Source organism: Myxine glutinosa, chromosome 8 (assembly GCF_964187855.1).
Source record: "Myxine glutinosa chromosome 8, kmMyxGlut1.1, whole genome shotgun sequence".
Taxonomy (NCBI): domain Eukaryota; kingdom Metazoa; phylum Chordata; class Myxini; order Myxiniformes; family Myxinidae; genus Myxine; species Myxine glutinosa.
Genome location: NC_136268.1, coordinates 161,285,829 through 161,298,556, shown reverse-complemented (window position 1 = coordinate 161,298,556; position 12,728 = coordinate 161,285,829). Strand labels below are relative to the sequence as shown.

At 46.6% G+C, this 12,728-nt stretch overlaps 1 protein-coding gene across 1 annotated transcript in view; it reads right to left on the bottom strand.

Moving 5' to 3' along the window:
* DDX46 (DEAD-box helicase 46) overlaps positions 1-12,728 on the bottom strand; it is a 180,923-nt gene that overhangs the window by 41,320 nt on the left and 126,875 nt on the right. The window contains exon 14 of the mRNA XM_078783905.1: positions 3,578-3,742. Within this exon, the coding sequence (XP_078640031.1) occupies positions 3,578-3,742 (165 nt within the window). The remainder of the gene's footprint in view (positions 1-3,577; positions 3,743-12,728) is intronic.

Genomic DNA, 12,728 nt, shown 5'->3' with positions numbered 1-12,728 from the left:
TTGAAAATTGGGTCGCCTCGTCAAAATCCAAGATGGCCACCACCATATATATGTCTGAACCTTGTGAACGAAATATCTTCAAAATAAGTGAAGTACCAACTTCTAATCTGGTGTGTGGGTGTATCTAGGCATAAGGAAGAACGCTATTGAAAATTGGGTCGCCACGTCAAAATCCAAGATGGCCACCGCCATGTATGTCTGAACCTTGTGAGCGGAATATCTTGAAAAATAAGCGAAGTACCAACTTCTAATCTGGTGTGTGGGTGTATCTAGGCATAAGGAAGAAGGCTATTGAAAATTGGGTCGCCACGTCAAAATCCAAGATGGCCGCCTCCATGTATGTCTGAACCTTGTGAGCGAAATATCATATCATAGCATGTTTTCTGCGTCTTCCACTTTGTCAACTCACATCACTTCCCCGACGGGGGACCAGGCGTAACGCTTGTTTCAGAGGGGTTTGTGTCATTGGATGGAGACTTGACTAACCAGAGACCTGTTAGGGTATAGAGGGACACAGGAGCACATCAATCTTTGATGCTTGAGTGCATTTTGCCATTGTCAGAGAAGACGGCAACTGGTGTTAGTGTTCTTTTACAAGGGGTTGGTGGCTGTGTTAAAGCCCCACTTCATGTCATCCATTTAAAGTCTGATTTGGTGTCAGGACCGGTCATCGTAGGTTTACAAGCCACTCTTCCTGTAGAGGGAATATCTTTTGTTATCGGGAATGATTTGGCCGGTGGTCAAGTTTCTGGTAACCCGATGGTTGTTGAAAAGCCGAGTATGGAAAATAACATCGCACAGTTAGAGCAGGAGATTCCGGGTGTCTTTCCATCCTGTGCCGCGACTCGTGCTATGGGTAGGAAGCGCTCTGAAGAGAAGAGGAAGGTACTGACATCCCGCTTTGCACAGACACTTCTTGTCAAGTACCCTGAAACTAAGTGTCAGCACACACAAGTCAGGGATGGAGGCAATGTGGGCAAGCTCTTTGTAGGTGGACTGAACTTCAACACAAGGGAAGATGTTCTGGACTCTGTCTTCGGCAAATATGGACCACTCTTGGAAGTGTTGCTGATAAAAGACAGGGAGACGCAAAAGTCGAAAGGGTTTGGCTTTGTCACGTTTGAAAACACAAAGGACGCCAAAGATGCAGAAACGGATTTGAATGGCAAGGATTTGGATGGTCGGACCATAACAGTAGAGAAGGCAGTCCATGGGCGTCAAGGGGGCTACAGAGGAGGAAAATGTGGAGGTAGTTTCAGGGGTGGCTATGGCTCCCGGGGTGGGAGTCGTAGTTTTGGTGGTGGCCGCAGTCGAGATTACTATGGAGGCTCCCAGGGTTACGGCAGCTCCCGAAGGGATGATTATCAGGGTAGTGGCCGAGAAGGAGACCGCTATTCACGTGGCTACAGCAACAAGCGCTCCAACCGTGATTATTATGAAAGTTTGGAAGAGTTTGAAGCACTGAATGCTGCGGAGCAGCCGAGCCAAGATTCCTACGTGGATTAACCGTGAACTCCACGTTCCTAAAGGCGTCCATGTCGTGAATACTTCCAGGCCTCACCACCCAACCACCATGAAATCTGGCTCTCACCTCGGCTTCCCTAAAAAAGTGCTATAGATTTGCTTGACTTTGGATTTTTGATCACAACACCTTAACCTTCATTCAAAAAATGAAAAAATAAAAATCAGAGGTTGATGAGATGGAGTTTGGCTTTGCAGGAGTTCAACTTGGAAATTGAGCATGTAAAGGGCAGGGACAATGTCGTTGCTGATGCTTTGTCCAGAGTGAACTAACTTTAGAAATTTCTGTAGGTTGTTTGGAAGTTTTGTTGCTTTATTTTTGGGAAATGTTGATTAATTGTTGCTCACGTGAATTGATGATTTGGGTGTGAGTTTACTTTTGTTTGTTGGGAGAGTTTTGCCTACAAAGAAAGTTTTCACTATGTTCAAACTTTCTATCTTGAGGGGGGGAAGTGTTACAGATTCATCACTTCCATTGTGGTGGTTTGCATCCACTGTAAATATTTCTGATTCCACGTACTATTATTGTTTTCAAAAGGTTTATTGTCCATGAACTGTTTTCAAAAGGTTTATTGTCCATGAACTGTTTTCAAAAGGTAAAAAGTTAATGTTGAAAGAAACAGGAAACCGGATCGGGAACCGGACGACGAAGAGGAAGAAGAGAAAAGAGGGTGGAGCGAGTGAGTCGGACAAGAAGGAGCCGAGCTACTTGCGGTTTGGAGCGAACGTTGGCGAGCAAGAGTCACTAGCGAACTCTCGGGTTTCCCGGGAAAGGGGTCCCTGCGACAGAGTCGTCATCGCTGTTACCGATCAACCTGCGTGTCAGGTGTTTTGGCGGTGGATTCCGAGGAGAATTATCGCCGGGCCATTACGTCTCAGGAAAGGGTCGTCGGCCATTTTGACCCGCACGCTTCACGCGTCGAGCAAGGTCTTTGCTTCGTCACCCGTTTTCACCGCTTTCAGACGTATCTGGCGTGTGTGTGTGCACCGTGGCTTGAAGATTAATTTGCGGTTCGCCGACTGTGAGCCGTGAAAGTCCATACCCAAGGGTGGGATTTCCCAGTCGCCTTTATGCAGCTTTGGGGCGGTGTGACTGTACTTGCCATCCGCACGGGATTCTGGTCTCGATTGGACATCGTTCTGGCGATCGCTGGAGCGAATCAACTTTGGGCTTGAAGCCGGGAATAAGAGACATTGGGGATGTTCTTGTTTCACTCACTTGGAGCACAGTGAGTTATATATTACAAAACTGATGGTACCACCATAGGACATATTGATTGTACTTTTGATTACTATTATTGTTGTACTGTTATTCTCGTGTGATCTTCATACAATATTTGTTTGTGAGTAACAATTGGGGTGGCTTCTCCATTGATCTTTGACATACAGAATAACATATGTTTCTGCCGTGACTCCTCTCGGCGCTCGGAGGTACACCGTGACCAGGGGGTCGGGGAGGAGCACGTAACATATGCTTGAAGAACTTAATGATTTTCAGAATAAATACATTTTTAAATAACTTAAGCTTGTGATCATTATTTACAAAAAGGCCTACCTATGCCATTGGCTATCTTTAATTTCTCTCTGGACGGCACCACGGCAGATGAGGTCCGCAAGGCATGAGGACACAAAAAACAACACCTTTTTAAGTGCAATCCATGCTTTTCAAAAAACAAACAAAAAAAAAAACCACATCGCCGCATCAATTCTGGAACTTTGGTCTGACCAGAGACCGGAAATATATTTTTCTCGGCCTAAACTTCGTTTCAGGTGAGCTAAAGCTAAAAACTATGAATCCAAAGAAAATAAATTACCAACAAATAAAAAAACAAACAACCAACATTCTTTAATTTGCTTATTTAGGTGAAGAGATGAAGGCAGTGAACCATGATGTGTGATCACCTCATGGTTACAAAACTCAAGTGTTACACAGGCATGGTGTTGAAATTATCGCAGAGCATCCAGTCAATCATACAGATCATTGGCAAGGTGGAATTGAAGGCACCAATTAAGTACTTTTAAAAATAGTGTGCATATGTCTTTGAATGTTGCTTACCACATGCTGCTCAACATCGGAGCAAACCACGCTCCGTCCACCGACCTGAACCTCTAAAGGCTTCGTGAGGATTCTACGTGCCAAGGCCTCCATAGCACGTGGAAATGTGGCCGAGAAGAGGACCGTCTGTCGGTCTGGCCGTGTATTTTCCACTATTCGCATCACCTTAAAATAAATAAATTAAGACAATCAATCGATGAGGTTTGAGATTCAAGTTCAAACCAAAACCAGCTTTGAGAAATCGCAACATCATATATCTGTCTGCCTCCACTATCAGTACTGAACAACTAAATGGAACAGAAGCTTTTTGTGACATAGGCACAAAAATAAAATAAATAAATATAAAATCACAATCAGATATTTTTTTTTTTTTTTTTTTTTTTTTTTTTTTTGTATACAAGGTCGAGGCTCGTGAAAGAGCGGAACATGATACGCTGAGCGAATCAATGAGTGCATGGCTAGTGTTTACGATTTGCACAACCAACAACTACAAATTTAACACACATCATTTAAATGATACAACAAAGGAACCAACACGACACATATACCATTTAACATCATCATTTAAATGATACAACAAAGGAACCAACACGACACATATACCATTTAACATCATCATTTAAATGATGCAACAAAGGAACCAACACTACACATATACCATTTAACATCATCATTTAAATGATACAACAAAGGAACCAACACGACACATATACCATTTAACATCATCATTTAAATGATACAACAAAGGAACCAACACTACACATATACTGTGATGAAATCGTCATCCGATGAAATCGTCATCCGATGAAATCGTCATCCAAGTTACGACACTGATGTTGTTCACCTCATGGCCGCTACGCGACCCTTTCGCGGTTCCTATATATATCAGCGCGGACAGGCGATGTAGATCCATCACCGCGATGTAACTCTAGAGCTCCTCTGGGCTTCCATAGAAAGGTAATGATTCTGCTATATCATAAGCTTTTATAGTCATACCACCTGACCGCACCTGTATTCACCTGTATGTAATATTAATACAATGTTTATTGGTTTCTCTCTAGATGCTGTCGAGAACGAATTTCGATTAAACCTACCTTATGGGTTGCTGTTGTATCTTGATTTCACAACACTTAATCGAAATTCCTCTCCTGACATCGCTCCTGCAATGCTCGCCTCGGAGAAGAATGCCCAGCGGAGGACCCGTCGAGCTGGCGCCAGCTACGGAGCTCCGACTACTCTCGCCACCGGTCTGCCTCAAAAGGGCCGGGTACGATGGGGACCTCGCAAGCCTTTTGCGGGACCGCGTCGTCAAAACGCAAACTGCTCTCAACGCAAACACGAGGACCGAAAGCCGGAGCAGGCATGACGGACTCCGGCACGGCGCCTGCTGAAGGAGGCCACTGGGAAATGACCTGGGCCGCAACCCCGTCGGAACAACGGACCCGCTTGGAGCCGAAGGTACGAACCTCGCCTCGGTTACTCGAAACGCTAACGGCTCCGTCCGAGAGAACCATCCTTGATTTGCGTGCCTCGGCCCGAGATGAGCTTCCCACGCGAGTGATCACGACCCCCATGTCGGCCATGCCTCCACACGGCCGGCACACTCCGACCACTCGCTACTCGGTGGAACCATCTCCTCCGCGCGACTCGCGCACTGCTCGTCGGAATCACGCCGTCACGACCGGCTCACTCCGACCACTCGCTACTCGGTGGCCCATCTCCTCCGCGCGAATCGCGCCTGCCGCGCGAATCGCGCACTGCTCGTCGGAATCACGCCGTCACGACCGGCTCACTCCGACCACTCGCTACTCGGTGGCCCATCTCCTCCGCGCGAATCGCGCACTGCCGCTCGAATCGCGCACTGCCGCGCGAATCGCGCACTGCTCGTCGGAATCACGCCTTCACGACCGGCTCACTCCGACCACTCGCTACTCGGTGGCCCATCTCCTCCGCGCGAATCGCGCACTGCTCGTCGGAATCACGCCGTCACGACCGGCTCACTCCGACCCCTCGTTACTCGGTGGAATCACCTCCTCCACGCGAATCGTCGTCGTGCACTGCACCCACCGCGTGCTAATACTCTGGGCGGCCCACGATTCCATTCTGATTCCGATCACCTCCTCGCCGCGAAGCCGCACGTTGCTCTCTTCGCGGGCCCTACTCGGCGAGGCCGGCGATTCCTATCGCTGCTCGCCGGAATCACCTCCTACGCACGAATCGTGCGCGCTGCACCCATCGCGGGCCCTCTCTGCGTCGCCGGCGATTCCTATCGCTGCTCGTCGGAACCCCTCTTACACGCGAATCACGCGCCGCACCGTCGCTGGATGGAATCCCTACTATGCACGACGCGCCAGATGGAATCCCTACTATGCACGACGCGCCAGTTGCGCGCGCCGCATCTTCGCTGGATGAACCCCTTTGCATGCGATTCCTCTCGCAGGCCCTACTCTGTGGGGCCGGCGAACTCCGCTGCCCGGAATCGCCTCAATGGAGGCTCGCTTGGGCCCATGCGAGGACTCGTCGCAGCACGGATGAGTTTCTATGGACGTCGAGCGGGACCTTCATAGCCTTTCACGACACTCGGGCTTATGCTTATGATGGTTGATCGTATACCTGGCTACCATGTGTATTCTATAAGATGATCGTTCTTCTTCGTCCTTTGTTTTACTTGATTTGGTGTTCCCGATCTTCAAACGGCGTATTCGTTACACACCTGCGACCATTGTAAAAATGTTGTGCATGGAATGTATGTGAACCGAATGCTTTCATTCCTTTTCCACACCCCGCGCTTCACCCAATTCATTTAATTTGATAAGCTGTTGGATTGAGTTAATGTGGTGTTGGTGTAGAGCAGGCTGGACGGACCAAATGGCCTCCTCGTCATCCTTCATGCTCAATGCACCTCAAATGAGATGCTACTTCAGGGCGTTATATGTATTCGCTCCTTAGACCCGACAGCCAAACAAACGAGACGCTACTTCAGGTCGTGCAGTCTATCGCTGCCAAGCATGCTCGCCACCTCGACTCGGCGGGCTCACCCGCACTGGATCAACAGGCCGAGCTCAACTTTCGGTTTACCTCGTACGCGGTGCGCCCTAGATATTACTTTCACCGTCGGCCGGGTTCGTATGCCGTATGCCGATCTCGAGCTCGCTCGAAGCACGCGAGACGTTAGATTTCGGAGTGCTACTTTACTCCGTCTGGGGATACCGCTCAGGAACTCGCCGTCAAACCCGCCCGACCTAATTGATGACGTCATCGACTATATCACGCGTTCGCTTTACAGCGTCATTCACGCGTTCGCTTTACAGCGTCATTAACGTAATGGCGTGCTTCCCGCGATCCCATCGGGGATTCGTTTACCTTTCCATGTACCTTGGTAACCACGTACCAAATGTCCTTTACGTAACGACGTGAACGCGGCGCTACCTCAGGAGACGTAACGCGGCGCTACCTCAGGGTCGCGCCAGCACCGTTTAGGGAGTACACGGTGACCTCGTGAAATGGTGACATTGAGCGTCGCGCCCGACTCCCTTGTCACCTGCGCATGTAACGGGGCACCGTACTGCCTGCTCGCCCTTGACTCTGGGCTCGTTGTTATCGGACAGAGCTCTTGCCTCGTACTTTTCGAGACTGCGAGACGCCTCGTCTGATTCCATTTTCCCTCTGCCCCAGTCTGCCTGTGACTCAGCCTGACCCAGACTGTGAAGGTCGTCCGTCTTCGGTATGCAGCGCGCTGCAGCAACCTCGATGGGGTGGGATCGGGAGCCTTAACAGATGTTTCGTCTACCTCGATAATCTTGCGGTTTGTGGATAGTATGTCCAAGGGATATGACCATGATGCTATTCTGCCGCGCTTCCTTGAGGTCGCGCTGGTCTCACTTAACTATGCACGAGGATACGTGCACATACTCCCTACGCACGGTGGATAGATTTTCTGGGGTACACCGTGACCCATGGCTCTGTCGCTTCGGGTAAGGAGCGTCTGCGACCTTTTCTCGACATGGCCCCTGCGACCTTTTCTCGACATGGCCCCTCCCTGTGATCGGGCCACCTCGCCCCTTGTGGGGGCCCGGGAGATTTGTTGCTCGCCCGGGTGCCGTCCGGTATAACGACTCCCACCTCGCCCCTTGTGGGGGGCCCAGGATGGCGTCCATGGATGCCTTTGTGTCTTTGAGCGAGACTTTGAGACCATGGATGGTCGATCCGAGCCATTCCATGCAGGTGTTGAATGGATGGATTGGTCGGACAGCCGTGGATGGACAGCCCATCCGGGGCGATGGCTGTCTTTGGGTCTCTGTGCCATTGCGTCCGTGGATGGTCGATCCATCCGCGGTCCGGCTGGATCCGTGCCATGCAACGATGGCGTTAACTGGGTGGATCGGTCGGACATCCGGGATGGCCAATCCATCCGGGACATCTAGCATGACAATCATGACATTCAATCATGTCAATCCGGGACGACGCTGGGACAAACATGGTTTGTCCAGCCGGGACTCTCTCGGTCTGCCGATCTTCTCCGATCCTCCGCGCGCGCTGTACAGCTGGACAAGCTTGCCATATGCATCCCGGAGGTCCTGCGCGCTTCGCTGGAGAGGCGCGTTTCGGTCGTTTGTGCGTCGTCGTAAGCAGCCATGCCGGTCGTCCAGGCAGCCTTCAGAGGCCGCTCGTGTCTCTTGCGATCGCTGCCAACGGTAGATTCGCGTGCCGCAACATGAGCTTGTAATGCGTATGTACCCTTGGGAGCCAAGGCAGGTACAGACCTACTGTAATGGTCTTACTGTAGTGGCCTCCTGTCGTGTAATCTTACTTACTGTTAAGGCTTACTGATTTACACATCTTCCTCATCGACACCTCTTCCTGAAATGTGTTGCCTTGCGACGAATAGACATGGCTTACTGATTTACACATCTTCCACATCGACACCTCTTCCTGCAATGTGTTGCCTTGCGACGAATAGACATGGCTTACTGGATTACACATCTTCCACATCGACACATCTGCCTGAAATGCGTTGCATTGCGTCATGGCACACCTTATCCATCTAGCTACTGTGCCGACTACCTCACTGTTCAACGAGGTACAACTATCTACTCAGACTACCCCACTGGAAGACTACTGCTACCCACGGGCTCATCATCTTCTCCCTGGGATGAACACTGCTTGCTCGGTCCGATATCTTCTTGACTGGGACTTCCTCCTCGATACATCTATAGCTGGGGATTGATTGCTAACCAGGCTAACAGGCTGAAATGCAGTAACTCTGCCATCGGGATTGATGGCCCCTTTGGACGTTCGATCGGCAGTGACATCTTTCCAATGTATTTCGTTCTTTGCATTCCTATGTATCCCTCTGTATGTGTCTGCTGTTCTTCACCGCCTAGTTAGGATCTAAGCGCGGGGAGAATGTGATGAAATCGTCATCCGATGAAATCGTCATCCAAGTTACGACACTGATGTTGTTCACCTCATGGCCGCTACGCGACCCTTTCGCGGTTCCTATATATATCAGCGCGGACAGGCGATGTAGATCCATCACCGCGATGTAACTCTAGAGCTCCTCTGGGCTTCCATAGAAAGGTAATGATTCTGCTATATCATAAGCTTTTATAGTCATACCACCTGACCGCACCTGTATTCACCTGTATGTAATATTAATACAATGTTTATTGGTTTCTCTCTAGATGCTGTCGAGAACGAATTTCGATTAAACCTACCTTATGGGTTGCTGTTGTATCTTGATTTCACAACATATACCATTTAACATCATCATTTAAATGATACAACAAAGGAACCAACATGACACATATACCATTTGACATCATCATTTAAATGATACAACAAAGGAACCAACACTACACATATACCATTTAACATCATCATTTAAATTATACAACAAAGGAACCAACACGACACATATACCATTTAACATCATCATTTAAATTATGCAACAAAGGAACCAACACGACACATATACCATTTAACATCATCATTTAAATGATACAACAAAGGAACCAACACGACACATATACCATTTAACATCATCATTTAAATTATGCAACAAAGGAACCAATACTACACATATACCATTTAACATCATCATTTAAATGATACAACAAAGGAACCAACACGACACATATACCATTTAACATCATCATTTAAATTATGCAACAAAGGAACCAACACGACACATATACCATTTAACATCATCATTTAAATTATGCAACAAAGGAACCAACACGACACATATACCATTTAACATCATCATTTAAATGATACAACAAAGGAACCAACACTACACATATACCATTTAACATCATCATTTAAATGATACAACAAAGGAACCAACACGACACATATACCATTTAACATCATCATTCAAATTATGCAACAAAGGAACCAACACCACACATATACCATTTAACATCATCATTTAAATTATGCAACAAAGGAACCAACACTACACAAATACCATTTAACATCATCATTTAAATTATGCAACAAAGGAACCAACACGACACATATACCATTTGACATCATCATTTAAATGATACAACAAAGGAACCAACACTACACATATACCATTTAACATCATCATTTAAATTATGCAACAAGGGCACGCTCCAATGGTTAAGGTGTTTAAAGCCAGGAGAATACCATCATTAGTTCAGCTTTACACAATGACCATTTATAATTGAATCGGCTCTTTGCCGTTCATTAGCTTTGGCGTAATGATCATGCCTAAACCAAAACAAATAGCTTTGTGGTTCCTGGATTTACAGATCCTATTCACACACTACAACAAGGCAATGGATTCCACCAGGGAAAAGGAATCGGGTCAGCTGGTATGAACCATTCTCGAGATGAGTAACTTAAACAAGGATAGAATGTAAGAAACCAAAGCAATAAAACCTGCAGTTGAGTGATTAATCAAAAAACCTGCACAGTGAAGTGATTCATGATAAAAACAACAATCATTTCAGGTTGCAATAAAAGTGGAGTACGTTTGATTCAGTGTGGCGATAACTTGTACCCACCCACATTCCCGTTATTTAACCATTACAAAAAATAAAAAAAATAAAATTGAGTCAAAAATGTTGACCTTTTTTTATTTATTAAAATGATCCACACATCTGTTGATTGCATTGAAAAAAATTAAAATCCTCCCTTTGTTGAAAATACACTCAATGATGTGTGTTTAAATGGATCAAAATAAGGTTCACAAGATCACCAGAGAGACTGATCATCAGTAGCAAAAAGCTTGCGATGACAACATGCTCAATCAAAATATACGCAACATTGACGATAATAAATAGAGGTTGTGTGGCTGTAGCTATGTCACCAATATTCACTCGTCGATTGGTTCAGGTACTGACCAATTGGGTGTTCCATTTTTCGTCTTCACTCGTCGATTGGTCACAGCACTGATAAAAATTGGGTGTGCCCGTTTTCCCCAGCATCGGTATTTGTGTCTATTGTTATTGCATCTATCCACATCAGTATCGCGTCAACAGTCCATCGAGGTAGTGCGGCAAATCACATGCTTTCTTCACCTCGTGTTTTCTCACCTTTCACAGTGGTGATTACAATATTGTTGATGACGATGCAGCATCTTAATGCCACACTTTCCTCACCTCGTGACTCATCCTGGTGATTACTATATTGATCGTAGTGCTATCCTTGACAATTTTACGTGTTCGGGGTCCGATATGCGTACTCCCGCCCAGAGGGCGGGGGTGCCCACTAGTATGATAGAACTTTTCATGAGCATCTCTCAGTGAGGATAGACTTGAAGGTTTACTAGGCAAGACATTGTGAAGCCTGGGGTTAAAATGCAACTGTCAATTTAGAAATGCTGTTCATAACCAAAAAATTAACATTCATTCTCCAAATAGCTTTCTCATAAAATGATGGAAGGAGGACGTTTCATTAGGTTAAGCTTCGTGAAAGCAGATGTACCACACAAATGACTGGGAAATGCAGTTGTGCTTGCCGATTAATTATTTCATAAATGTAAGGTCACGGGGCGAGGAAGACGGGGGCGAGGGAGATGGAGGCTAGGGCAGTTGTAACAATGTGAAGAACCTCTCTTCCAGGTACCTGCTCGTTAAACTCCCAAACTCCAGGCTGAGTACACACCTCAACTCATTTATTCCTCACTTCTCCCATCTATTGAACCACCTTCCAGAAACTGCTCAATCTCGCTCTTCCCTCTAAGGTCTTCAAGCAGGTGGTGCAGCACAATCTCATGTTATCCCCTTTAAAATCTTTATTACCCCAATTAACCCTACCTATCCCAACCCTCAATTGCAGGTTGCAGTGTTTCCTCCCCTCCTCTCTCTTCTCTCATTCCCTTGCTTATTGTGTCCAAGAGTTGCCCCGCTGCCCTCCTGGCAGTTCACCTTGCTCTTCCATCAGAGTGTTGTGATATCTAGTTTTACATGCATCATTTTCTACATGAACACACGGTGCAGGCAGAATCAATTCACCAAGCTTGTTCCTCACATACTGACGTGCTCCCAGCAGGTGTGGTTTAAAACCAAGAACAATCAATCAATTCTGAGTTAGAGGGGTCAATATATGGTTGAACCCCCAAAAATTTGATACAGAAGGTTTTTCAATGGATTCTGGTACCATTGGGCATGCTAAATAACATACTAAAAATCTAGTAACATCTGACTTCCGGAAAGGGGTCATTTTCAAGATGGCGTCCAAGATGGCCACCAGGAGCTTAAAATGGCCATATCTCAATTATTATTCAACCTAGAAAGGTGGTTTTGGTGTCTAACCCTAGGTTTTAGAGCCCAAGAAATCCAATTGAATCAATAAAATTACCATCAGTTAATTATTTATTGACAAGTCCAAGATGGCATCCCAAGGTGACATCCTGATCCACTAAAATGGCTCTGTCGAATAGTAGTCAACCTAGAGAGATTTCTTCAGTGTGTATACCTAGGTTTAAGGCACCCAGGAAATCATCAAAATTACTTAAATAAGCACAAAGTAATCAGGTAATCCAGTAAGCCAGGTTTACCAGCCCATTAGGCATTTGTTGTCTTATACAGTTAGTCGCTATTCATCGTCATCCTCCGACTCACCAGCTAATGAACCAAGTGTGTGTTTCAGATTGGAGATAAGAGTGTAATGTGTC